The sequence below is a fragment of the Corvus kubaryi genome, unplaced genomic scaffold (assembly GCF_017639235.1).
Source record: "Corvus kubaryi isolate FWS band 111438036 unplaced genomic scaffold, C.kubaryi_AGA036_p1.0 37385, whole genome shotgun sequence".
Lineage (NCBI taxonomy): Eukaryota > Metazoa > Chordata > Aves > Passeriformes > Corvidae > Corvus > Corvus kubaryi.
Window position 1 is genome coordinate 1,558,864 of NW_024581127.1, and position 27,995 is coordinate 1,586,858.

The 27,995-nt window shown below is 39.3% G+C and overlaps 2 protein-coding genes and 1 non-coding gene across 9 annotated transcripts in view; 2 read left to right on the top strand and 1 right to left on the bottom strand.

Annotated features, from left to right (window-relative positions):
* The first annotated feature begins 68 nt into the window (after nt 1-68).
* MTFR1 (mitochondrial fission regulator 1) lies at nt 69-27,694 on the top strand. 3 transcript variants are annotated; one of them, XM_042036451.1, is made up of 8 exons: nt 69-134; nt 6,413-6,555; nt 9,868-9,966; nt 15,220-15,338; nt 18,467-18,705; nt 20,442-20,700; nt 20,805-20,973; nt 25,687-27,694. In XM_042036451.1, exons 2-8 carry the CDS (start codon nt 6,490-6,492, stop codon nt 25,690-25,692), a joined length of 957 nt encoding a protein of 318 aa, XP_041892385.1. In that variant the 5' UTR covers nt 69-134; nt 6,413-6,489; the 3' UTR covers nt 25,693-27,694. The 3 variants fall into 3 exon arrangements, with proteins under 3 accessions (XP_041892385.1, XP_041892383.1, XP_041892386.1); XM_042036449.1 differs by lacking the exon at nt 25,687-27,694 and adding an exon at nt 22,576-24,248; XM_042036452.1 differs by lacking the exons at nt 69-134; nt 25,687-27,694 and adding exons at nt 141-284; nt 22,576-24,248.
* On the top strand, nt 12,471-12,543 carry TRNAV-AAC. Its single transcript has one exon. It is a non-coding gene; the product is annotated as a tRNA-Val (tRNA).
* The window catches only part of PDE7A (phosphodiesterase 7A), a 76,136-nt gene continuing 73,992 nt past the window's right edge, over nt 25,852-27,995 (bottom strand). For all 5 annotated transcript variants that reach the window (XM_042036446.1, XM_042036443.1, XM_042036447.1 and 2 more), the window contains one exon: nt 25,852-27,985. In XM_042036446.1, coding sequence (XP_041892380.1) covers nt 27,774-27,985 — 212 coding nt within the window. In that variant the 3' untranslated portion in view covers nt 25,852-27,773. The remainder of the gene's footprint in view (nt 27,986-27,995) is intronic.

Consider the following 27,995-nt stretch of genomic DNA (forward strand, 5'->3'; position numbering starts at 1 on the left):
CCGCCTCCCGCGCCCGCCGCCGCGCCTGCGATTGGCCCGGGCGGCGCCGAGCCGGCCGCGGATTGGCTGTCGGAGCAGGGTCGCGAGCGGCCGCCCGAGCAGGGGGTGAGGCGGCGCGGCGGCCGTGGCTGTGGGTGAGGCGAGGCGAGGCGAGGCGAGGCGAGGGCGGCGGCCCGCGGTGCTCCCCTTCCCCCTGGGCAGCCCTTTCCGTCTGGGCAGCTTCTCTTGGTGCGACCGATCGCGGGCGGGGGGCGATGCGCGAGGAGAAGCTTGGCTGAAAGCAGGTACAGGCCGCTCGGGGCGGCCCCGCTCTCCCCTGGCAGGGCCGTCTCCTTTCCCGGGCCTGTCCGGGCAGGGCAGGTGCCGGGCAGGGCTGTGGAAGCGCCTCGGGGTGCTGAGCCGAAGCTGTTGTTCCTGGAGGCGAACTGCTGCGATGGGAGGGTGACAGGTCATGGGAAATAGTGTAAATAAAAGATCATCTGGAGGTAATATGGAGGAGTTTGAGAGAAGTTTTTAAAGGAGGCTTTAAAATACAGAGTTGGCGTATAAGAGGAAAAATGGGCTTTAAGGAGCATGGTGCTTTTATTTCTCTGTAAGCTTACGTTTGTGCACCTTTAGTGATCCTGCTGCCGTGCTCAGGTTCTTCTGTAGTGATCATAAATAAATAACTTACTAGGTGCGTGTTTTCATTTTGTTTAACGAGCTGTTGAAATTCCAGATATTGAGGGTGAGTAGAGTTTGAATGCTGAAATCAATCGTGCATTGATCTCTGCCTGGCAGCGTCAGTAGTACTTCATTAATATTAACGTGCTGTCCTGAGAGCGCTCTGCAGCTCTTGTGAAGGCAAGATTTACAAAGATTAAATGAATAGGAATTATGTCTTCTGATCCCCGCTGACTTTTACCTAGGTGATAAAAATGAAGCAGCTGAGTTATCTGCGCATCAGCTCTAGAAGTTCTGGTTAGTTGTTGCTGAATCCAAATAATGTGCTTCGTAGGGGTCGCGACCTAAAATACGATTGCTGTGTGTAGGAACTCGACATTTTTACGGAGAGATATCTGGGGGGAATATTGGACGTTTTAAATGCTTTTTCAGACAAACACACCCTTTTGTTAATGAGACTTAGCTGCTGTTGTCTCTCAAAGCTGTAGCAGAAAGACGGGCATTCACAGCAGCTGGTGGAGAGGTCTGTCTGTCTGGCAGCGAAGTGTAGGTGTTTGGTTGTGTCTGTATCATATAATACCTTGTGGTTTATAGGTGTTGAAGGGTTTCACTTACCTCTCAGTTGGTATCATAGTGCACTGTGCAGGTATAATCATTGCTGAGCAAAGGCTTTTGATTAAACTAGTGCTGAAACATGGGGTTTTTATTTTCTCTGCCCTTAGTTGGCAAGATAGGATAACATGAATGAAATCGGATTAATAGGGTTTTGCATGTTCCGATAAATATGATGGAGCTATATTTTTAAGAAAGCATTAGCAACTTCTGTTGCAAGTATGTATGATTTTCAATTCCTGCTTTAAATTTTATACCAGTACTAGCTTAGATTGTCCCTGTAGTATTCACTGACTTTTATCTCTCTTCACATCTTTCCGAACAGGTCTTTCTGTAAGTACTGGGGTGCTTCCACACCAAAAAACAGACCTCTGTTGCTGGCTATGTGACTCTGCCAAATGCATACTTACTTTACTTACAGCTGGTCTGTGTCAGTTTGGAACAGAGTCTGGTCCTCCATCAGAATATTCTTCCTGCCCATTTGGCTGTTGTGATAATAGGTTTTTTTGGCTTTATCTTCCTTTATTACTTTTTTAATAATGTTTCCTTGTGGATGTAATTTTATTAGATGAACTTGGGTCATGTGTCAGTCTAAAAGACTGAGGAGATATGCTTGCCCTACTTCTTGCTAAAAGAAGGAGGAGCCTGGTCTTTTTGTTTTTGATTTTTTAATGTGGTTGGTATTCCTTTGAACTCAGTGCTTCTTAGAAAATGTTATACTTCTTAATGCCACGCTTTTTTAATTTAGAGACTGAACCTTTCATTTTTCAGATTTCGTGCCTTTATTTATTCTTTGTTAAGGTTAATCTGCTCCATCAATCCCATTAAGTCGTTCTCTTTTATGTTTGTATGGGTCTTAAGTGAATGAGAGAAACCTACTTCAGTAAGAAAACTATGAATATCAAATTTCCTTTAAAGATCAAGAATTCATGCTTTGAAAAGGACTTGGATAAATACAACACTGGAAAAAACACACAGAGGAATTTCAATTTGAAAGCAGTTGCATTTGATTTCTCTTTCTTTTAATCTTTCATGTGTAGGACTCACTAGAAAGCCTGGCAAAGGGCTCCTGTTCATATTTACTGCATATTATGCCTTATGTGTACAGACTCCAAAGCTTTTATATTTATTTAATGAACTTTTTGTCATTTATAAGTAATGTTATCTCTCAGCTTTGTAGACTTGATATTTGATAGGAGAGTATTGGATGGAGCCTGCAAAAGTGGTTGGGAAAAGTAGGGGCAAACAAGCTCAAGGGGGCTTGGAAACGTAGATCTCCTCATTTCTAAACCAAGGATTCCTCTATATTTCCATATCAGTAAGAAAGTTCTTCAGCATTGCTAATTTTTGGGTTTCATTGAAATGAACCTGTGAAATTCCAATCCCTTCATGCTTTATGCAGTGAAATGTAATTTGTTATGTTACTGCTCTTTGGACATCTTGGTAATCTTGTCTATGACTGCTGCTTATCCTTGTAATAGTTTTGCTGAGGCAGAGCAGAAGGACCATTTTTTATGGCAATATTACTATAACTGAGGGCTCTTCATTGTATAAATAGAGCTGTGGAAATGTTTGGGGAATTAAACTATATTTACTGTAGGTAGCACCGAGAAGACAGAGGATAAATACCACAAAGATCAATATTTTAGAAGAGGTATTATTCTGTTTACTAAAAGCAATAAACATTTAACTCCTGCTTCTGAAACTGGCATGTATATGGAGCATGAGAGAAGAATTTGCTAATGCTTTCATTCTTGCTGTCCAGCAGTTTCTTTTGGAATGAACCCTGTCTGTTCTTGGCACATAAACCAGTTGTGAAATAGCTGAGTTCTGTGAAGAAAGGTATAGTGCAATGTAGTCTGAAAGAAATAAGTGTGAAGTTTGCCTGGAGATAATTCTGTAAAGTTTATGATCATATAAAAATATCAATCTGATATGCTTAGAAGCATTTGCGTTTTAGATAACAGGTTAGCTGGAGGTTGTTCAAACATGGTGGTTTTCCGTAGTGCCACAAACTAAGGAAACTAATCCCGGAACAGAGTGGTACTCTGCACTCTTACAGATTGATTTCAGCCATTTCTGCTGCAAAAGCAGACAGGTCATTGACAAGAGCAAGGCGGTGATGACCCCAGTCTCAGGTACTTTAAGTATTTATGCTGCAGAGGAAACAATTACTTACAAAGTGAACTATAAATATTAATTTTACTGAAGTAGTTGTTTTGTTGAATGAATTCTCTTTTATGTTCAGCCATCAAAGTCTTGGAACCTGGAATTATAAAAGATTACCTTAATGTTTTAGGGCAGGATAAATGTTTTGGACTATTCCTAATGCTTTGTATCATCATCCTCCTTCTTTTATTCTTGGGTCTTTTGAATCCCATTTAAAAAGTCTCTGAAATGAATTACCAGTATTTCAGAAATTGCCTTGACAAGTTCTGAACTTTGCAAGGTGAAATTCACTAGATATTGTTGTCCTGGATGCTTATAACTTTTCAGCATTGACTGTAATTCATTCTAACACCTGTCTGTCTTATCTACCATTGTCAGGTGAAAACACTGAATACATACAGATTATCCATATCACTCATTGCTTTCTTTCCTCTCCTGTTACATCATGGTTGTCTATCATGTCTCTTACTGCTAATATGTGCAGGACTTTTTTATGCCTGTAAGATGGAACCTGTTTTGTACCTTGCCTTTTTTAGCTTACTACTTCATATCTATACTATTCTGTCATCCTTGTATTATGCTACTTTTTTTCTACATCTGGTTTTGTGCCTTTAATTGGTTATCTTCTGAGTTTTTGTATTGTTCTTTTACCTGTTTGCCTTTAAGTTTCTTGAATTCATGGAAGTTTTCTGGACCTACTCTGATTTTCTCAGAGGAAGTTCTAACATTCACTTTTCACTTCTGTCCAAATTGTCTCTGTTTTTGAAGACTCAGGCCTCTCAGTTGATCAGAAACAAAATCATACATTTTCTTCTCTGCCTGAAGGAAAACATGACTGACTACTTTCAAACTTAGGAGCTGGCTGAAAGACCAATGTATCAGGATACAGTCATTCCTTTTAGTCCTATCACTTGCCTTTCTCAGCCAGCCCTGTCTTTGCAGTTGCTCAGCAGTACTCTAGGTTTTTTTCTCTTTTGTTTGAATTTGTCTTGATACAGCTTTCATTTTTCTTCCTTTGATTTCCACACTGCTTGTTGAACAAGTCTGGACTTTGGAATGAGGTGGAGTGTATCACATGTAATCACACCTTTGGAACAGGTTTCCCCTTTTAAAGGAGCATTCCTCTCTCTTTTATGTCACTGCAGGTCTGCGGTGACAGATATGATGCCAAATCCAATGTGGGGCATGTAGAAGGTTTGTGTTCTTCCTGTTTTAAGAACACAGCAGGTGCAATGAGATCCAAGATCCATACAGTCTGTATAATAGGTTGTGTAAGGGAAGAATAACAGATGCCTAAAGGAATAATAGATCAAATAGATGGTAATGCTTCCCTAATAGCCTTCTCCATCATTCCATAAAGAAGTCCATGACTTATTTCTTTATTATGAATGACTGTTGCTTGTATTCATGGCTGTTTGATAGCTACCCCATTATTCTTCCCTGTTGTTTTTCTTAAAACAGTTGCAGTTTCCATTGTGATCTCGTAGTGTAGATTAATAGTTTCTTCCGAGTTTAGTCACAAACAAAAGAAAATCCTGTGATGATGAGAAACTAATACCAACTTTTTTTTTAAAGCCTGTCTAAAAAAAGATAACTGTAGAATTGTACTGTTTCTGCCAAGTCTCTGCAAGAAGTATGTTATTACTAAGGAACTGTAAACTGTTGAAAAAAGTTTGTAATGGAAACAATGATGGTTTAACTGTAGGGCTTGTAGGCACTTCCAAACAGCATAGCTTTTCCATCTCCTGGCTTTGAAACTTCCTGAGTGCCAGTTCCTTGCTGCTACATTGCTTTAGTTGTCCCTGTCTGTATATAGACTGGCTTCGGCAACACTCTTGTTCATACTACAAATACATTCCTCAGGGTGGATCAACAGAGTGTTGTTTCCAGCCTAATACACAAAACAAACGTAAACCTAAATCTGTGACTTCCTTTCCTGGTTTTGCTGGCATACACTTCTCAGCGGTGTCCACGTTACCACTGGTGTAGAACACAGTTAAAGAAAAACTACACTGTTTTCACTAGAGGAGCAACAAAACCATCGTGATTTAAGTGAATGGAAGGGTATATAAACAGACTAAATTTGAAATCTGTCTAATTTTGTAAACTGCTTGAATATTTTTATGTCCTACACCTACAGTTTTTCCTGTCATTTTCCTCCATTAGTCATTTTTCCATGTTTCCTTTCTCTCCTTGGTTGTAGGAAAAAGGAAGGAACAACAAAGCTGTCAGAGAATGTGAATCAAGAGAGGTGATCAGCTTTCAGCAGTCTGTTAGAAAGGAGTTTTAGATATGAGTATGGCACTTCAATCTTAGTGCTAATCCCCATCTGCAGGCATTCCATAGGGCTTGATGCTCACTTAGAGTTGTTGAATGCCATCGTCTGTCCAAGCTCAAGTGAGCAGTCTTTTCCCCAACTTTTTAATTGTTAACTTTACAACGGCTTGGATTTCTTTCCAGTACCTGAAGGAGTCTACAAGAGAGCTGGAGAGGGACTTTTTACAAGGGCATGTGGTGACAGGACAAAGGGCAATGGCTTTAAACTGAGAGAGGATAGGTTTGGATTAGGTACGTACCACCATGAGGGTGCTGATGTACTGAAACAGGTTGCCCAAAAAAATTGCAGATGCCCCATTCCTGGGAGTTTTCATGGCCAGGCTGGATGGGGCCCTCTGCAGCCTGGTCTATGGAAGGTGTCCCTGCCCATGGAAATAAAGTTGGAACTGGATGATTTTTCAGGTCCCTTCCAACTCAAACCATCCTGTGATTCTATAAAAATGACACTACTAAAGAGTCTTTGTTACCTGTATTAAGTACATTCCCTCTGAATGCCTTTGCTTTGCAGCATGAGGTATAGTTGTCATCTAATATGTCTTGTATCTAAAGCTTGTTTTGTTAGGAATGTAGCAGTTTACTTCTGTACATGTTCCACAACATGTATTTAAAATTCTTATGTGTCTCATTTCAGATCTACTATGGAACCTTGGCAGCCTTGTAGGTTTGGAAGGCTTAAATCCAATTCTGGAAAGGCCTTTTCCAGTCCAGATGATTTGCTGGCTGAAGCGCTTAATTAGGATGGCTTTTGAACAAATTGGATTGAACATGGAATCAGTAAGTGTTTCAAACTTCCTTTATGTTTTCAGAAAACAAGGTATAGAAAGCACTTCATGTATTTTAGTTTGTGCTTATCTAGCAGAGCACTTGAAGGATACTCAATACTGGGATGATTCTGCATTGCTGAAAAGTCATCAAGTTTATGACTTGGATACTGAAATATTGAGTAATAAATGTGTTAAAAGTACTATGCAGTTCCTCTTGGCTCTAATAAACTGTTTATTTTGTAAACACTGCTTTTCATGCTGCACTTCCGTGTGTCTTTTGAAGCTGAAGGAGAATTCCATCTCATTTTTAACAGTGTTAAAAAAATAATCTTATTTCTTGTTCTTACCTTGGAGACATAAAAAATCCCATGAAATTGAGATTATTATAACTGTGCTATATTGATCTCTTCTGTGCTATAGTTACCTCTTCTGGAGGTGTTACAGTGCATGAGAGCAATACAGCTGTGTTCTTACTGGGTAAACAGAGGAATAGGCCTGCATAGCTCTCCTCTTGGAGGAGACTATATAGAGAGTTTTCTTTGCATGCTTAGCAGAGAGAGACAGAGAGCTGCTACATATCAACTGCTTGTCGCTGGGACCTTTAGGAAGCTATTTTGAGTACAAATGTTAACCTCAGTGCAATAATCCCTGTAATTTGAAATATTAAATGAAATATTAAAATGAAATATTTTAATGTTTTAAGAATGGGGAAATCCTTACCAGCTATGTGCACTATTTAATTAGTATTATTGTGGTAGAACCTTTTATCAGTCTTGGGAATCTATGAAGAGCAAATTGTTTCTACAGTGTAAATTAAAATTGACAACAAGAATCTGTATTTTAGGATTTTATTTTAATTTTGAGCTGAGATTTCATGTAACTTTGAAAATTCAAAGTACAAGAATATGTTGCATTATAACACTGTGGTAATTCAGCAATTTCAGCCTCAATAGGAGGAGGAACAATTTTTTAATCTGTTTCTCCCCATTCTCTACTTGTATCAAGCTTGTGATAATGCAGTTACATTTCCAGGTGTCAGCTGTTCTGGACAACACCAAAACACTGATGCAGTAGAAGTGTATGACTAAGTAACATTTTGCAGACTAGCTCAGCCAGTGCTTCAAGTCAACAAGAAGTTCTATGGACTTGGTTAGAGCAGTGCTGAGACCTCAGCTCAGCTGAGCGGGGAGCTGACTTTATTTGCATCCCTTGTGGCACAGTTTGCATGCAGTTTTCTGAAATAATGTCCTGGCACATCTTGTATTACCAAAACTGAGTCAGTCAGAGTTTTGGTGCACCAAGCCACTGTTGTTGAAGAGCCCCAAGGGCATTTGGAAACCAAGTATTTTTGAGTGCTAGTCAACAACTTGTCTGTGGTCTGTGCAATATCTAAACAAGTTTTGCTGCTTGTTTAAAATGCATTGCACTTATGTTGGTAATAGAGCGTGTAGTCTAGACTCTCTTGCTGCTGTGGAAATACTTCTGCAACTAATTAAGCCTTCCTTTGACTGGTATTATTTGTTTCAATGCCCCATCACTTTGAGTCTCTTGCCAACAGTTTGCTTTAAACATCAGAATCAATTGTGAATAATGAGACTGTCTTACTGTAGTGCTGTTTGTCTGTGACTTTTTCTTGAAGGCCACTGATCTACTTGCTGTTTGCTTAGACATGTAAACAAACAGTAAGGTGATAGGCACAAATGTGAGGTTTTTGTTGAGGCAACCAAAATGCAGCATCAATAGACTACTCTGCATTGAAAAATTTGTGTTCAATTTAGCAGTGTATTAAGCAAGAGAATGTATTTTTTATAGAATGGAAAAAAAAAATAGACCTGGGTGGATTCATAGCAAAGTTGCAGCTCTGATGTGAGGATGTAGCATAGCATATGTGCAGTGCACATTTATTTTGTCAAAATTTTTACATTCCAGTAAAACCAGAGGAAAGAAGGATAGAAACTAGAAATAGGCAAAATGTTTGTGTGAAGTTTGTGAAATAATCTGGAGGTCAATACCATGGAACATAAACTTTTCTTTTTAATAGAATCTTCAACATCTAAGAGTAGTGATCTTTGCTTACTATATCAAAATATTCAGCTGTGTGTTATGAAACTCCCACAGCACCACTACAGTCATCATACAGGCTATATTGCCATTGCCAATCCAGAATAGCCTGGATTTTTTCTGTTTTCTTTGTTGGGCAAACTTCTAACAGGATGTCAAGTTTGCTTGAAGCTATGATCTTTTAAAAACTAAGGTCTGACTAGTAAATTCATATTTACAGCCATAATTAAACACTGGCCAAGTTTTTGAAATTACCATACAGTGTTCTAATTGTTTACTAACAATGTACCCTGTGTTAGAGTCTTCTCATTATTCCTTTTCTTGTTTGCATTGTTTTTGTTGCCTTTGCCTGTGCTGAAATCTTTCCTACTTCTTTCTGGGGCTTTTCCTTCTGCTCTGGCTCATTTTGTGGTTTTCTCCTAGGATTAAACTCCCATTTTATTTAATTTCGTAATGCTGTGGTAAATATTAAATACAACAAAAAACCAGCGTAATCGAATCCCTGTTGAAACAACATAGAGGAGATCTAAATTGCAGTAGAAACAGTTCTAATGAAACCTGGTGTGTTGAGCTGCTGTGGGGAGTTTTCTCTAGGTGAATCTATTTTTTGGGGCAGGGGACAAAGTTCCTTTCTTACAAAAATTTCCTCTTATTTTGTCCTTTTAACTTTTCCTTTGCTCTTTAATTTCACAATTACATTTTTATATTTATTGTAGCCAATACTTATTTCTATTAAGAATGGTAGACACTATTCCTGTTTTAGAAGAGTTCTTAGCTCTTAATTAAAAAAGAAAAAAGATATTTTGAGAAATGAAGAATTATATAACTTTATGGGTTTTTAAAGATTGAGTGGCTTTTCTTGAAACCCTGTAAAAAGAGGTGGTTGACTGAATGTAGGTTCTTTATTATCTTGAAAATTGGAATATTGTGTTTTTGAAGATACTTTTCAGCTCCTGAAGTCTTCTGCATTACTTGATCTATTGCTTTGAATTTAGATTTAATGCAAAGGCTGTCTTGACCTTAAGCAGCCCTAGCTATATTGTAATGATGGTATATAATGTATGTGCACCAGTTCGTGTGTAGAATGTAAGGAGTTCACTGAGACAGAATTCAGTGTGTAAACATTATATCATACTATAGCATGAAAGGATTGACTAAATACATTTAGCACAAGCATAGTGTGAAAGATAAGGGAGAACTATTACAGTATGATACAAAAATCAGTTTCCTAACAGCTGGCTTCTTTATTCTTCCCGTCCAGGTGCTTTGGTCAAGCAAGCCTTATGGTTCATCTCGAAGTATTGTAAGAAAAATTGGTACTAACCTCTCTCTTATACAGTGTCCGAGAGTTCACTTTCAGGTAGGTGTTCTCAACAGTTTAGAATCTGTGTTTCGCTATACTGATGAAGGGATTTGCTCATGACTAGAGGGTTTGTAAAAGTAGAATATGATAAACTAGACATAGGAGAATTAGCCTACTGAAGTTCTTTCTGTTTCCAGTTCAGATTTTTTCCAAATAAGAAAGTTGAAAAAAAATATATTCGTAAAAGAGAAAAATGATTGAAACTTACTTCTATAAACAGTACTTATAAGCTAGGCTTAAGAGGCATTTAAAGATGAACAGTGTTAAAAATACTTGGGAAAATAAACAACTTTATCAGAAATCAAAAAATTAGTAACAAGATAACATAAGTACACTGTTAGCTTTTGTTTAAAATACAAGGCTGACACTGTGTAGGTGAAAGGGTAGGGTAAAGAGCAAGTGTTAAAGCTTAAGGAGGAGAAAATCCGTGCTTTCTGTAATGAGTCTTTCAAGAACAGATGGGAAAGCGGAAGCTATTACACATAATCTCTTCAACTCTGGTGTTAGAGGTAGGGGGTGGGTATAGAATTGGAGAAATTTAGTGTTTGAAATTCAAGCTGAGAAAGGAATGTTTCGTGGGCTGAGCAAGGGCGGAGAGTGTAAAGATGAATGAGGGAATCAGCTGCCACACTAAGATAAAGTAATTTCCACGCTGCTAGATGTTTCAATGTTTAAATTTATTTCTTTGTCACAAATGAAATTTATGAACAATATTTAGACTTGAAATTACAGTAGCAAAACCAGATCATTCAAGTTACCATAGAAGCCTTGTTGGTATGATAGTAAAAGCCATGCTAACGTTTTGCCTCTCAAAAAATTACATTGAGAAACCCGGGGGCAACATTTCTAGTGGCTTGCTGAAAAAAAAATAAAGGGATGTGGGGTTTTGTGCAGGTGAGGACAACAAATGACATGCTGGATTTAAACTTTTGAGTATATAATTAGGTTTTTTACTAGCAATAAGCCTTCCTGTGCTTCAGATTTAAAAGGTAGTGAAGTCCTCCTGTGTGTCTGATTTTCTATACTGTACAGGCCATACAGGGAAAGATGATGCTCACTTGCAGATAGTTAGCCTAATACTGACTTCTCTTAATATGGTACATAAAGGAAGACATTTCTAGTTTATGTTCTTGCAAGGAATGGTAAGATATATCTGGAAAATCTGTTCCTGATTTTTTTTAGTGTTTAAGCAAATAAATAAATAAATACATAAATAAGGTTTTGGTGTGAATTCTGTTAATAAAAATATAACATTTGCCTTTTATTCCTGTTAAATTCAGCTTTGTGTGTACACTAAGTATAAACATTCACCTTCTATTAGGTGAAAGGAAAGGATTCTAAAAATAGAAGTACAGCTGTGGGAGTTGATTTAATTAGAAATAGGAATTTCAAAATTTGAGCCTTCAAACACATTAAAATTTATTTGGTTTGTGCAGACTCTAAACTATTTTAATATATAAACTGCTGAACATGTTAGGTGTGATGCTAACATCTGGTTTTTGTGTCTTTACCTCAGCATTAAGAGTCTATAGTGAAGTTCAATGCTGATCTCGATCGTTTTTGTGCTGTTGCAGCTGACGCTTTCCTATAGCTGTCTCTTCCTCTTTCTTTCTTGCCAGCTTTAGCTCTATTATGAAAGGACCATGAACTGAACCTTGCTGTAAGTCACTCTATTTAAAAAAAACGGATCAAATCTTACTTGCATCATCTGAGGGTGCATGTTTGTAATCAGTGTTTCTAACCCCAGAGCAGCAGACTTTCCACAGTCTTCATTTTCCTTGTGATAAATGAATGAGACACATTGAAAGAATATCTCTGTAATGTTCATACTTAACCTTCTAGCATGCTTTTGTTCAGCGAGTCTGAAAAAAAGAATAGTAACCAAACATTTTGATGTTTGAGGTCTACTGATTGTTGTGTCTGTCTCTGTGGATCTTGCTATAGTCAACATTTAAATTAACTGTTAAATGCTGAAATGCTGCTTACATATTCAGTAAGACGTGGCAGAGCTTATGTACGTTATGTACTCTACATGGCATGAACCAATGCAAATAGTTCTTACAGATCTTTTGTATGTCATATTTTTTAGACTTACTGTAGTCTTTAGGAGAAAATAAAATTAAACTTAGCAGTATAGCCTAGATAGATTCAACCAAACCTCCAGTAGTGTCTCTCAAGATAGCATCCTTCAGCTACAGCTTCTCTGTTTTTGTCCCATGCTTCTCCTGTTCGTCTGCTAGATACCTGATAACTCAGTAAAAGTCTCCTAATAAATTGGTGTGCATGTAACAAACATCTAAATTTACTGGGCTAATTTGAAAAATCATAGCAAGTTTGTCTTACTTGAAGTATTTCCAAATGTTTAATACATAACTCTATTAGTAATTTGAAACAAGAGGTTTTTATTCTGTCCTCAAGTGTATAAAAATATCTGTTCTACTTCCCACTTCCTGGAGCAAACAAAAGAGCAGGGAACCTGCCCTGCCTCATTGCCGAGCAGCGTTTCCGTAGTGTAGTGGTTATCACGTTCGCCTAACACGCGAAAGGTCCCCGGTTCGAAACCGGGCGGAAACACTGGCGAGGCTGACTCTTTCTTTGGGAGTTGGACTCGATGATTCTTTATGTGTCCCTTCCAACTCGAGGTGCCAAAACGCTGCAGTGTGTGTAGTCTTCAGAAATCCGTGATGGGTCTGCAGCCCTCAGGCATGTCTGTGTGTCTGCGTGTGCAGCATACATGCGTGCTAAGATAGGCAAAAAACCTGTGAAGGAGGAAGTGGGGGAAGCAACTACACAGTTTCCAGAGAAAGAAAAGCAGGCTACAGCTACTGATTCATTCAGTTCCTGCCATCCAGTAGAACTTGGGCCTCTGTTTTCAGGACTCCGTTCTCCATTTTAGGTGCTGGCAGGGCAGTTGTTCAGGTTTTCTTCAGCTGGGATTGACTGGAGGAATAGGGTAGTCACAGAGGTGTTTACAGGCCGGTGAAGGTTTTGAGAGATAGTTGTTGGCTTTTCACCTTCAAGTAAAAATCTTGCATTAACTTGAAATTCAAATTCCACTGCTGAGGAAGGCTTTGTTGTTTTTAGGGATAGAGAAAAGAAACATCTGTATATGGGGTAACAAGCAGATTCTGTTTATATATAAATAAGAATTAAAATTAAGAAGAAACTTGTATCACAATATAACAGAAGGCTTACTACTAAATCTTGGATTAGAAGTTATTTATCTCATGATGCAGGAATCCTGGCAGTGGTAAATATATTCCTTACTGTTGATTTAGAAAATTATTTTTGATTCAAGTGTGTGTAGTGCCTTTATTTAACACTGGCTTCAATCTTTTAATGGTGATATTACTGCCAGAAAAATCTGTATCACCTGCAAGAAGTGGCTGATGTAGTATGGATTTTTTCAAATTGCCATTAACATTAATACAAACGCTGTGGTCCTGAAAATTTGTATTTACTTTTAAAAAGAAAAATGCCACAGAAACCTCAAACAGCAAAAATCCTAACATGCAATATAGTATTCTCTAGACTGCTTTAAAGAGAGGCAGACTGTAATGGTATTAGGCACAACTGTTAATGTGATAAACATATTACCATCTGTGCTGATGCTACCTGGAAAAAACCCTGTTGTTTCCAAATGATCTGATGGTGCCAATACACACTCCTGGGAGCTGTGATAAAGACTCTCATACAAGTGAGAGTGTGAGGTGAAGACAACTAATCTCAATTTCTAAGGCTGTTTGCAACAGTACCCAGGGAAAAAACCAGCCCCAAGCCCAAAACTTCTCTTTTCCTGAGACTTGTGTATCAGAGGCTACTACTACTGAAATATGTGTGGATGTTCTTCTGAAATGGTTTCACCTTGTCCAGACTGCAGTCCTGCTGTGATAGGTCTGCTCCAAATTCAGATTAATGCTAACATTTCATAGTAGTTTGCTCTTACAGTGTGGGGTTGCCTTGAAAACTGATCTACCTGCTAATGGGCTGGATGCTGGCTTTCCTGGCAGACTGGCACCTACTGCCACCATCTTTGTCAGTATTCCCAGCTTCTTGGCCACTGCTGGCCACAGGCAGCACTTAAACAGCTGCAAGGACTCGTGCAGATTTGGCTGTGGGTTTGTTTGTAGTGTTGGGTTGACAGCTGGACTCGGTGATCTTAGAGGGCTTTTCTCACCTTAACGGTTCTGTGATTCTATGGAATACAAGCAGAAGAGGGGGCATATATGCACTGGAGATATTTAACTCAAAGTGAAAGACTGAGCAGAGCAAATTACTGAAAATTGTTTCAGTAGCTTTTATCTGCTGAGACACTGAGCCCAGGCTGCTCAGGAGTCCAGTGACTGAACACATGCCCTTGTCTGACCTGGGGAAGCAGCATTCCAATCTATTTCGAAATAGATTTGAAACCATTTTGTTGAGTTGTGACTATGGAGCAAGTATTGATGGTCCAAACAATTTTTCAGATCATCATTCAGGTCACTTAACTGGAAATGGAAGAAAGGTTCCAGTCTGTGGAGCCTTGGTCACCTTTGGCTTCAAACAGCTGTAAAGCTAATGGCCAGAACCATGCTGGAAGATGGTCCATTTGTTTGGCATGTTGTAAATAAGATTGTTAGCATATAGTGTATGATGTATGATTGTATCCTACCTCTCACTCAAAGTCTTTGTGATTATTGAGCAAAGCCTAGTTTTGGGGTTGCTTTGCTTGTTTGCTTTTCTTTTCCCCCTGTGTGATGTACATACGTCTTGTACAGAAATTCAGAAGTTGTAGAGAAAAGGAAACTTTGGCAGAATTTCTCTGTAAAAATAATACTGAATCAGAGCAAAAGACTCAAGAAGTATTGGCAGCCTTAATGTCTTTTTTAACTACTGGTCATGAATATAATTTGAAAACATACTATTTGAGTTAATATAGAAAACTGTGTGAGGATGTTGATGTTTGTTTGTCCTTAACGTAACAATTTGCATTGGATTTTTAATGTTCATTAGCATCATGTGATAGTGTATGTAGTCAGCCATGAACTTCTGCAAAGTGTTCAGCAGCATGGATTGAATAGTTTGAAGTCAGTGAAATGGTTCTGGACTGAGCACAGGACAGAAATAAGTGTTTCAAGTCTACAGATATGTTTTTGTGCATGTATGTGTTAATAGTTACATGTAGCCTCAGCAGAAGTATTGGGTAACATGAATGTGACTTGACCTGGGAATATTGACTCTAAAACCTTCAATCTTGCCTTTAAAATATAGCTTACTTCTCATGTCACGGAAGGAAACAGTCCTGTTCAACTCAGAGAAGATGCAGTGGCCTCCTTTGCAGATGTGGGATGGATTGCTGAAGAAGAAGGTGAAGTCTCTACAAGGCTCAGGTATGTTTCTGAAATCTTCTCTCTGAATTTCCGAACTGAGAGGAAGAAACCTCACTTCTCTTCAGTGAGAATCTGCTGTGCATTACTATTAACAGAGAGCATTTGAATGCTGGGAGAAGAGACAAAGGTAGGGTCTGGAAAATAAGTAGTAGAGGTTTGACTAATAGGATTATGAAACCAAGACTGGTTGGAAAACATACAGGAGGTTGGCATTATACAAGGAAGACTGGATTTTATTTATTTATGTATTGCAAAGAACTGCACACAATAGCTTCAAGCAACAGAAATGTCTGGTGTGCTATGGCGCAGTTGCTAACCATGATTCTCCAGTTCTCCTGCGATTGTCATTACCATGGGGCAGTGAACTGTACAGCTTCCTCATTAGCAGCAATGGTCATTCTGGCAATCCAGTAATTGGCACGTTGTTTTTCACCTTTCTGGTTAAGGCTCCACAGTCTGCTAAGTACAACGAAAAAACTGTGATTTGTGTTCCATCTTTAATCTTCATAACAAAAACTGTCAGGGAAGCATGTGAGCACCTGTGTCCAGAGTGAAGGCAATAGGTACTGTTGTGTTGGACCAAGGGTTCTACACAGCACTGTCACTACATGAAACAGGTCGGCTGAAGGGATGAAGTTCTCTATTCCATCGTATTCAGATTGCTGCTCAGACTGTCCAGAAACAAAAGTACAGTTCTGTAGTGCAGAGGAGGTTTTTCTTCCAAACAAACTAATGTGTCAGAGAAGGGCACAGATTGTTGGCTTCAGAGATTACAGGAGGATACTGTTCTTAATTTGAAAGCATAAAATAGGTTAGTAATGACCGAGATGCCCTCCAACACGATTTGCTACAGTGAAGCTTTGCATAACACATTCTGGCACCACCACATTAATTTCACCAACTCAGAGGGGAGTCACAGAAATCAGCACTTGTTTGGGAAACACTGTTCCTGAAGTCTATTTGATACATAGGAAATTAACTGTCCGATACCACTTTGTTTGCACAGAAGTATTTTGTTTAAGGATTGAACTGTAAAGCAATTACATTTATGGAGACAACAGGGAGAATGGCTCTTTGGTGCTTCAAAGAACCTATTATGAAAGATGTAGGACTGCATATTTGCTGAAATGTCTGCATGGGAAGGGGGGAGCGGGGACAGATGGATGTGGGATGGGACTAAAATAATCCTGCAGATACATTGTGACCTTAAGGCAAACAGCTTATGATGGAGCACAGTAAGTGAATTACTTAGCAAATATGAGTATTTCAGTGTGCACTGTTTATTACGTCTGTGCACAGTATTAGTAGTGGAGCTGGTATGCATTAGGTGTTTTCCAGGCATTTGAAATTCTCTGTTTCGACAGGATCACATAGGTGTTACTGTTAAATATTTATCCACTGTATAATTCAGTAAACAGTCTTGCAGACATAGTTTTTTTCTGTTAATACAGTTTTATAGAAGAAGCAACTAAATGACAAATCATTTTTCCTCTACCCCTAATCAGAGCAGTAGTGACAACTCAGGCACAATATTTTTCCACAGTGTTAGATTACAATCAAGACGTCTCCTTAAAATGGTATGACTGCTCTGAGCAGAAAATACCCTTTGTTATTTAGCTATTCTGCTCCTTTAAAGAGTTTCTGGAAGGCAGGTTTTAAGGAGTGAAGTGACCACTGGCTCTTTCCACCTTACTTAGGGAGAGCAGGAAGGTGGCTGCTATAGAAGGTATCCTATTCTCAGCTTTAGTTGCTCTCTATTCCTATCTAGGTAGCAACACCCAAATGTTACCATCCTTGATAGTATTCAGTTCTCCTTGATCAAATTTCTGCAAGTTGTGCTGATGGTTTTTGGCAGTGTCATGGAAGACTTAAATGTGTATGTAATCCTGGTTTAAGGGGGTCAGAGCACAGGGCTTGTTCTAGCTTTAAATCTTGCTTTAGGTCTAGCGCAACTGCAGATCTAACATGGTGAGCACCCACAGTAGCTTAATCCATGCATCCAGAGTGATGGGGCACTTGGGCTGTGTTAGTCTGGAGCCGTTCTACCCATTTCCAAAAGCCATTCTACTAGCTCCTGTTCTCACTCTCGTGTTTAAATAAACAATGGAATCCTGGCATGCCTGAGAAGTTTTGGAATTGATGTTAAGGAGGATTGAGGAGTTAAGTATGTGGTCATGTTTTGTGTTTTAAAGTTTATGATAATCTCTTGTCATCAGTCCTTACCAGTTCTACTTAACAGAATCATAGAACAGCTTGCATTGGAAGAAAAAAAGCCATCTAGTCCAAGCCCCCTGCAATGAGCAGGGACATCTTTAACTCAATCAGGTTCCTCAGATTCTGGAGATAAACAGTTTTTAAATCCTCGTGTCTTTGTAAGGGCTTATTTGACTTGTTTGAGCAGATGCTCAATAATGCCTCAGTGTTTAACATGGCTTGAGCTTTGGTGGATATAATAAGGGAAGGCAACAGAGTTACATTTTCTTGTGAGAAGCGGAGGGAAGGTCACAACTCTTTCGAACTGCATGAAACTTTCTTCTCTATAGTTCTAATGACTGTGTTAGAAAACTAGGTATGAGACCCTTTCCCATCAACTGACAAGCAGTCTCTGCATCACTAAACTGTTTCATGTACTCTGTATTTCCCAATGCTGCTAAAATTGGGGATTGTCCCTTCGGAAATCCAATCAGTACAAAAAAATATCCCGTGGAACTAAGAAACTCTTCCTTCTTCAAAGGAATCAACTGCAAATAGCTATTTGCTGCCCACGGGGAAAAATGGTAGCATTTAAGGGAAGAAAAATTAAATTTTCATTCAAATAAAATATACTATAGGCTTGAGGCAGAGAAATAGACTGGGATAAGGAGGAATGTATTCCTGTTTTTTTCTGAAACCAAGGATTCTACAAAACGCTCTCTGGGGGAAGAGAAGAAACACAGCTCATGATGCAAACAGACAGGATGTGAACCTCTTATTTACCTTAAACTATTTAAGGTCTTGATGGAAGTGATTTGTATAAAGACCATTTTGAAGTCAGGTCTTCGACTTGCACCCCTGATTTGTAGGTAACATTGGTTTAGCTTCTGTCTGTATCAAAACCTTTAAAATATTTTGTGATATTTTTGTTACAGGTCAGAAGTTTGGTCAAAAACAACCCAGCCTCTTCCAGGTGAAGCACATCATTCCAGGACATCCCCACGCAGACAAATGCGCTTACAAAGCCCGGAAGAGGAGCCAGTGCCCAGGAGCGCAGTGATGGCAAATGAAGAAGCGCTGCAGAAGATCAGTGCTCTAGAAAATGAACTGGCCTCTTTAAGAGCACAAATAGCCAAAATTGTAACCTTGCAAGAACAGCAGAACTTGACAACAGGTATTAAATTTTCTGTTCTCTTAGCAAAAATTACTTCATGAATGTGCCCCTTTTATAATTAATATTGTGCTAATTCTTTTTTGTGAGATACTGCAACACCAAGCACTTTTCCATATTGTTTTGGTTAGTTTGGCACACTAACCAAGGGTTACAGAATAGGTCTTGAAAACAAGTGACTTCCCAGATTTTCTGTATTTTTTAGTGTTCTTAAAGGCTTCATGTTTGTCTGTAAATCTGCCAGAGTTCTGAATCTGTGAATGAGTAAAGAAGTATTAAACAGCTTTCAGAGCAAAGCTCATGATAAACATGATGGCTTAAACCAAACTAAAAGAACGTAACTTAATTACTAGCACTGAAGTCCTTCCATTCCGTAAGGAAATAGGCTCTCTGATATCATTAAGTATTCATACAAGATGCTAATTATGCTTTTGGAATCTGTAATATACATCTCAAGTAACAGAAAAGGCAATTAATTGTTTACTGCAGTCATCTCTGGGACCAGACACGTTGTCCATATGGAACCAAAAGTGGTGCACTGTTTCTGGTAGTAAACAGAAGAATTCTTTTCCTGAATTTCTTTCTCCTCTTTCCCTCACCTCTGACTCCTTTCAGTTTCAAGTCTTCGGAGATTAGCAGGAGACGGCCCTTGTCAACTGCAGATGACAGGCATTTGGTTGTCACTCTTTCCTAAGGTCACTTAACAAGTACAGCTTTGCCTATGTTTGTGTATAAAATCATATTCTGAGTTTTCGGATGCTCGTTTAGCTGTGAACTGATAGCGGTTACTTTATTTTTCCTGAACTGCTCATATTCAAAACTATGAAACAGTTTTAAGGATCACCTGGTTTCACTCTTGAATTTTAATTATGGGGGTGTGGGGGCATGTGAAATAACTACTAACTTATTTTTAATTTTTTCCCTTTACCTCTATTTATTTGGGAAATTAGATTTTTATTTTATCATCTTTACCTCCCTCTTCTGGTAGAACGTGGTAATGATGCTGTGTGTTTGCCTACAGGTACACGGAGTAGACTCCTCTGTTTTATTTCTATAAACGTCTTTGCACACTTTATACTCCAAGCCTCAAAACTCTAGTTTGATCTGATTTTTCTCTTTTTTTTTTTAAGGTGCAATTAAACAGAGGTTTCTTCATTGATTTGTCAGGTTATTACTGATACTATATTTGTAACACCAGTTTTTGCCTAAAGATTATTGTAAGAATCTCTATGAGTAGAGACAGATTGAGTAGCTGGCCTAAAAATCCTCAACCTTGGACAGCTGGAATAAGTTTCAATTTAAGCACTGTTTGAGATCTGAAATATACATTTTAAAATATTGTATGGTAATTTCTTGTTTGTGATGATAGGAAGAAACACTGCTCATGTGGCAGATTGTGACTTCCAGCTCAGTAGCTGCCTCTGAGAAGAAAGGGAAATACTGGTAACATTAGGGGCAGAACATAACTAAAAGATATCGTGGTGTCCATCCCATTGCAGTAAAGACATGAATGCACCTGGAATTTCAAAGGACACTTCTCACTTTTCAAGAAGAATTTTCATGCGGCTTTTTAGCTGAGTCTGCTTAGGTGGTTTAGGAATGAAGAAGTTACATGACAATCTAAAGGTGGCAGAGGGGAGGCAATTGAAGTTCCTACAGTGATTGTCCTACCTGAGCATTTGTGACGTGTGAAGGGGAGTTACAAATAAACTGACGTGTAATGCATGTTTCATTTGTAGTTGGGTCTAGTCCAGTTGCTTCAGCTGCTGTCCCTGTTGCACCTCCACCGCCGCCACCACCTCCTCCTCCTCTGCCACCACCCCCTTCCTCAGGTCTGCAACAGAATAAGTCTGCGATTGAGCTCATTAAAGAGAGGAAAAACAAAAAAATGAACGCTGGCCAGAATGTGGTGGAAAATGGGCCAAAGAAGCCTGAAGTACCAAACATGCTAGAAATCCTCAAAGACATGAACAGTGTGAAACTGCGCGCGGTGAAAAGGTAATAAACGTAAACATCAATGTACCGAGATTGGCAATAATTTGTTTTTATGACTTGAAACTATTTGAGGGTGAGACAGATGCTGATGCCATTTTCTTTTCTAGATCCTCAGAAGGTACAAAATCTAAAGTGTCTCAGCCTGCAGATCCTGCTACATTAATAGCAGAAGCTCTCAGAAAGAAATTTGCTTACCGATACCGAAATGATAGCCAAGGTGAAACAGAAAAAGTGATTCCAAAGGCTGAAACAAAGACACAGACTGAGGTGGTGCTGGTGAGTATTGTGATTCTGAACACATCCTTGGACTAAATTACAGTTGTGCAAACCAAGCTACATCTTTCTGCTAACATGCATAGATCCCTACAAGTTAGCATCCCTATCCACAAAACCCTGTGCAGTACTGCTGATGTGCCAGGACTTTCAGCAGTCACGTTTTTAGTGGCAAGTCTTAGGATTGTGTACTGTCTTGGCCCTAACTTTAAAAAGTCCTGTTACAGTTTTGTTATTTTTTTAAACCAAAAATGTTTTCTGTTGCCACAAGCATCTGATAATCAGAAAACACCATTGCTAAGGACTCACATCAAATCCAGTCTGAGTTGAGTTTGCCTGTTACTACCAACCTTAACCATTCAGCTGGTGCAGGTGAAACTTTGAAGCAAGATCCTGAAACATACCAGACGTTCCTTGGAATTTGGAAAACAGTTGTTCAGAATGCCTGCTGGACCTTGGTTCCTTGGTATAGGGAGTTTCTTCTGATAATTGGAAATGCTGAGTATATAAAAGCAGTTTCTTTATAGTGTGAGAATGTTAAAATGAAATTTTAACATGGCACAAGTTATTAATTGCTTCTAGTTTATTTCAGATTGATTTGAAATTGGTTTTTCACCAGTGAACATTCAAGATACAAGTATGAGCAATATGCACATACTGAAAAACCAGCCTGGTACAGATCAGTTTTATTTGTCAGCAGTCCTTGAAGCCTCGTGCTGTGGAACTAGAGAGGAAGAGTAAAGAGGGTTTTTTTCATTTGCGCAATTGAAAAAACGCACATAAAACTCCAAAAGCTGGCTATGTTCTGAATTAAGTTCTAAGGAAAATAACACCTCCACGCCACAGATCTCAGAACTTTTGAGTACTTCAGCTAATTAGTGTTGACTTACTTGCCTCTTGGCCTCTAGTGGTATATTTCTGTAATGTTCAGGCTGTTCTATTTAACTAAAAGGCTAGATGTTTCCCAAGAATTAATCACATTTCCTCAGCATCTTTGGTGCATTAAGGAAAAGAATAGGAATTGGCAGTATTTATTCACACAGGGTTTTTTCATGACTTTCCAGTTTTGAAATTTACAGTCCCTCATTTGAGGTTAAGGATCATCAAGTATTCAAGAGCTAAGAAAATTGAAGGTTTTTGTTAAATGATAGAATGTTGGTCCATAATGAGCTAATAAAATCTGTCCGTCACTTCTTACCAGTATCTAACTTTGTTAGATCAGACTTGGATGGGATCTTTGTATGACAGTTTTGAAAAGGACTTGCACAGCAGCGCAGGGTAGAGAAAGAACAGAAGTACTGTTAAACTGCTGCTAGAGCAGTTGGTTGTCAATGTGTAAAGATAACTGCATCTATCTCCTTATTTACTGTGGTAGAGTGAACTGCCTCCAGTCCTGCTCCAGCAGGTCGCTAGCTCCCTCCTCTGAGCCATTTAAGCTGTTCCTAACACAAGTTTCCCTTTACTTTGCGATGTCTGCATGCAGAGAAGCAGGATGATAAAGGAAATTATTTCTGCCCAAGTTCTGCTTTTACTACTTGGATAGATAGAAGCTCAACAAGGGTTCTGTTGAAAGCAATCTGAACACGTTTCTGGTTTTCTTTCCAGTTTGGACCACACATGCTGAAGTCCACAGGAAAAATGAAGACTTTAATTGAAAAATCTTAGTGTTAAAATTATTATGCAAAAGACTGTTAAGCTGCTTTGTATAAAATATTTTATGTTGCAAATAGTACTAGTACTGAGAGGTCTCTTTCTTACAGCACAGAAAGACCCAATGTGAAATGTAGAAAATGAGGCACTAAACATGTTTGTATGTATGTGATTTATCAAGGGGAATAAATTGGACCATTATACTCAGGTATTAATTTTGTATTCAGGCCTGGCTTTCCACTCAGATTTATATGATGGGTTTAGTTTATTAACACTAAGTTATATCTACAACATTGTTTTTGCATAACTGACCACCTTAAAAATTTGTGTACATGTTACTAATGATGGTGATACACTCTTAAGTTAATATCAGTTTTATGTGAGCTCTACCTATAATTTGCACTGCAATGTGTAATTTGATACTGAAATCTTCATGTTGAAGTCCTTCTTTTAAACTTAACTGTAGCAGATTTTCAGCTCATAGAAAACCAGAAGGTGCTCTGCTTCTTACTGACAAAATGAAAACTTGAACCTGCTGCAGAGGTCATTTAAATTTTACATAGTAGTACATTTTTGTGCAGGGTTTTTTGTTTGTTTCACCTGAGCTTGCAAGGGTAAGAGAGTAAAACCTGCTTGCATCATCCTGTGGCCATTATAAAGAGTAAAATCATGCTGTTGGAGCCTCTGTGAATAGGTAGTCAAAGGAATTTGAAACAGTCAGGAGATAGCAGCAGAATAAAATAATAAGAGTATGTATTAATTAGCATGAAGTGGTGTAGATAAGAAAACAAAGGTACAAAGTACTGTGGGGTGCAAGTTGCCAAAAGCGGCTCATCTCTGCTGCTCTAGGAGATGCTCATGGACACCTTCTCCCTAGCTGTCTTGGCTCCCTGGTGTCTTTCTGGCAGGTGGGGCTTGCACAACCCTTCGTGGCCCCAGTTGCAGGGAAGAGATGGGATAAGCTGTTGCCTGTAACCCATTTTCCAGGGGAATCCCTTCTGGGGCCGTCATGCAGCTGCTATTTCTTGCCAGACCTGTACCAGCCACCTGAGCTCATGTCTCCAGGCACAGGTGTAGAAAGGCTCAAGATGAAGGTACAAGTTAAGGGCAAAAACGCTGTTCAGGAACCAAGAGCTGCAGTTTAGCTGCACACTGAAACAAAGCCATGGTTTTCTCTGACCATGGATGAGCATTGACAAAGCTGAGCCTGAGTATTTTTAGTGCTCTAAGCTGATCCTGGCTACTGGGACAAGTACAAGTGCCTCTGGGAGCTTCTGTTTTCTAGGAAAAGGCAAAAGCAGCACTTATTTAATACAGACAGCTGAATGGCGCTGACGAGGCTACTGAAGATGGAGAAGCTTTGCTGCTTATAACTGGAATGTAGGGTGTACAGGGAGGAGCTTTGTTTTCTGGTGTGGAACTTGAAATGGTGCTAATACATACACAGTGTAACTTCCTTCCAAAGGCTCTGCCATCAGTCCTACTGATGGCTCATGCAGTCCTTAAGTCCTTTTAAGTGCCTTTAAAACACCTTTGTGAAAGTTAACTTTGGTTTTAAGTTTTGTATTTTATGCTCTATTGCCACTATATAAAATTAAAAGCAGATAAAAAAAACATGGCATATTTGATTTGTGGTACTCTACAAATGACAGCAGCCACAATAACCTAAGTTTACATTCTGTTACAGTGACTGTAAGTCAGTGTAGTGACAACCTCCTTGCATCTCCTCCAGGGCTGGTTTGCTTACCTTGCTGTGCAGCAGGAGTAACAGTAGGGTCCCCATGCTGTTAACTCAGTTGCATGCTGGTTAAACAAACAAAAAAGGGCTCTCAGGAACCAGTGAGAAGTTTATGCCTCACCACAGAAATAGCAGGAAGGTACTTGTTCAACAGCCTCTCCATCCCCTGATACACTCAGTTCCTCTGTCAGTCCAATTAAATCATTAACTTGTAAAATTCAGGATGTCACTTGACCTCTTAAAGGACACTGCCCATCTGAACTGGGGCATCCAGCACCAGAAATGGGATGGTGAGCTTTAGCAGGAATCTAAAATTACTGCAAAAGAAATTGTCATCTGTGCAAGAAAACAAAATCACAAGGTTGCCACCAAATAACTTGTTTTATACCGTATCTTAATGTGTATCTTTTTACTTGAAATTACACACAATGCCACTGCCCACAGAAAAACACCTCAAGTGCTCAAACTAAGGCCATCCATGGAGGCTGGGCAGAGCCCTTGGACATAACCTGAGGCCTGTTTGTGTCTGTCTGTGTACAGAACAGTGCAGGGAACAGAGCTGTCAGCTGGAACGGTTGGGGGGGGCCTGGCCCCCTTCCCCAGCACGTTTCTGTGGGGCTCTGGGTCCTGTGCCTGGCACCTGTGGGCTCTCGGCTCTCACGTGAAATGTGGAAGCTGCAGGAATGTTAAAGTTCAGTGTAGATTTGTAGAAGGCACTTCCAGGCAGCATGGTCAAGAAAATGCATGATTTTTTTCTTTCTTTAATGCAAGTCTAATGACAGACACTTCCACATACATGAGGAGGTGGGATTAGAACCAGTCTTTCTAAATCCAGTCTGGTAGGAAAAGATAGACACCCCTTTCCAGGAAGGGTGCTTAGAACAAAACTACTCCTGTTTTACACTTTGACAAGCTGCTCTGGTCCTGTCAGAGCAAAAGACAGCAAGTTTGCACAGTGTTAAAAATCACAAGCTTTTTATACTCTATTGAAATACTCTATATACCTGTTTGTAAAATCATCAATCTTAATTTTCATTAAAATTACGTATTAACACATGCCTATAACAAGTAGCAAAGCAAATGCAGTTGATACTCTTTAAACCAAGTTCATTTTTTACAAATGTGTCACAGAAGACATCATCAGATACTGATTTTAGTGGTCATTTTGAAAATAGCTGCAGGCTTGGAATATGTTTCATTCAAAAAGGTCCAAGAGGAATCAATACTTTCCCCCCATTAACCCAGTTAAATGTTTCTCTGTAGGAAGTTTCTCTGCAGTGTCTCTGTAGTAAGTTACTCACACAGTCATTACCTCTGTGTTCTCCCAGCTTTGAACACCCTTTCAAAGGCACCCTGTTAAAAATGGCTCCTCTGTTCCTGCAAATTACAACCAGATCTCATTGTCCCACCTGATCCTTCTCTGCTGGAGTCAGACAACAGCAAGAACTTGCACTGACAGTGGAGGAAGGAAGGAAGTTCACACAGGCTCGAAATAATGGTTTCATTAGAAATTTATTTCTTTAAACATGGCCACTTTGAGATTAATGATACTACTTCAGGGAACATGAAAGAATAATAAACAGTTTTAGAAGGGAAACAGGTAAGTCAGGATTTGCTTTTCAAACAGTAAAAGGCCAAGCTCCAAGAGGCAATAAATTTTGGCATATGAGGACTAGTATTTTCAAATCCAAAAGTTGGCTTAGTTTTACAGTGGAAGCTGACTGCAACCTTAGCTACCTTTCCACAACACTGGACTCAGTCATAACTTAAATGTACAGGAGCATTATGTGAAAAGATTTTGTTTTATTAATTAAAAGTTAACAGCAACAGGCACATATTAAAATGAATATGGCAAAGCCTTTACAAATGGCTTTACACTGAAGCTCTCTTCCAAAAATGGCTGTTGCAACAAACTGTAAACAGAATTAATAAACAGTCTTTTACAATAATAACAGGGAAATACAAATGAACTAAAAGAAAGCACCAGTTTCTCAAACTAGATTACAGTTGTGCTTACTGTACTTAAAACAATGTAAAACAAATTACAAAAATGGAATGTTTTAAGTTTAAAATTAGTCCTTTAATTTTGTCCTAAAAAACATTTTCTCCTTTTCCCACCAAAAACCCATCAGTGGGTAATGTTTCAGTAGAGGGAGGAATACGTAAACAATGCACTTTTTTTTTATTATTTTTTTTTTCAAATCAAAAACAAATTTGGTCACTTAGCTTTGTGCATAGTTTAAGGCATCTGTAGCAATTTGTTACAGTTTCCTCCCCAGTGTGGCTGTTCATGAAATTGTCACATTCTAAAAGAATAAATTAAAAAAAAAACAAACCAAAAAAAACCAAAAAAAAAAAATGTTGCCGTTCAAACCCTTCCCCGAGCCCTCCCGCCCTCCCCCGTCCCAGACATACTCACACACCCACACATACACACACGCTGCAGCGAAAGGGGCATTTGTACCCTTGTTCTGAAGGACACGCTTCCCATCCCACTTTATTTCAGATTGGCAAATACCCTGAGCTGATTATGGTGTTTAGACATTCCACCTTTTTTCTTGCATGTGCAGTTCAAGTGTACAATAGTGAGAACAACATGCGATGTTCCCACTGCAGAATCGCAATGCAGTTCGGACGCTTCCCCCCCACCCCTTCCCTTCCCAGATTCAGAAGTGTTTTTTCGCCGTTAAAAAATTGCATTCCCATATAGCACTGGAGTAAAGCTTGGCTGTGCTCTATAATGAATGCTCAGTTCCCAGTGCACAAACAAAATTATGGCAAATGGGAGGCTTTTCTGGCATCCAAAGAAACAAGAGCTGCAGTCTCAGATTTGATCTTTTTCTTTAAAAAAGCAAAAAACCCAAGTTAGTGGTTCCTTCACAGCCATGCGCAAAGGTTAAGTCTAGAACCGATAGTTTCAGAGTACATTTGTAAACATCAAGTCTTGCCAGAGGCAGCAAAGGATGGGCACTTCACATTTCCGTATTAAAACAGGGACTGAGTGGAAGGTATGCTTTGAACACATTTATGCAAGTCTTGCTAAATTCCAAGGGAGTGGAACAATCCATGTCAAGTCTTTGATTTGAAGACTGTATTCCAAATATCATGAGAAAACCAAAGCCATGGGGCACAATGAAGCTTTCGTCCCGTTGCTCCAAGGCTCAGTCACTGCTGTGCTTTGCATATTCGAGGTTCCGAACGACAACCAACTGAGGCGGGTGCATATTGCTCTATGTTCAGATCTGGCGGCTTAAAAAAATTCTGGGTCAAATGGTCTGTGTCAAAGGAAAACTTGGAAATAAATAATGCTGGCATCATTTTACCGTTTCACCAAAACCTTGGGCTGGCATGTGTCTCCTTTAATCCGACCGTGCAGATATCGAGGGAAGAGGCAGTTTTGTCATGGAGATTGAGGTCAGGACAATCGAGGTTCCTGAGGTAAAATGTCTGAGTCCATTTCCTCAAAAGTGGGGTCGACATCGTCACCGCTGCCAGACTGTTCCCTCTGCACTCCCTTCCAGCTTGCCTTGTTCAGTCCCAGGTGGCCAAGCATTGTCTGTGACAGCCTGGTGTTGGAAAAGCGGGCCCATTCCCCAAACAGTGGTTCCACTAAGTAAGTCATAAAACCTTCAAAAAC

Coding starts and splice junctions, on each gene's coding strand:
- MTFR1 (XM_042036449.1), top strand. CDS start 6,490: ATGATTTGCTGGCTGAAGCGCTTAATTAGGATGGCTTTTGAACAAATT. Junction 9,967..15,219: donor GTCCGAGAGTTCACTTTCAG/GTAGGTGTTCTC, acceptor TTTAAAATATAG/CTTACTTCTCATGTCACGGA. Junction 20,974..22,575: donor CACAGACTGAGGTGGTGCTG/GTGAGTATTGTG, acceptor TTTTCTTTCCAG/TTTGGACCACACATGCTGAA.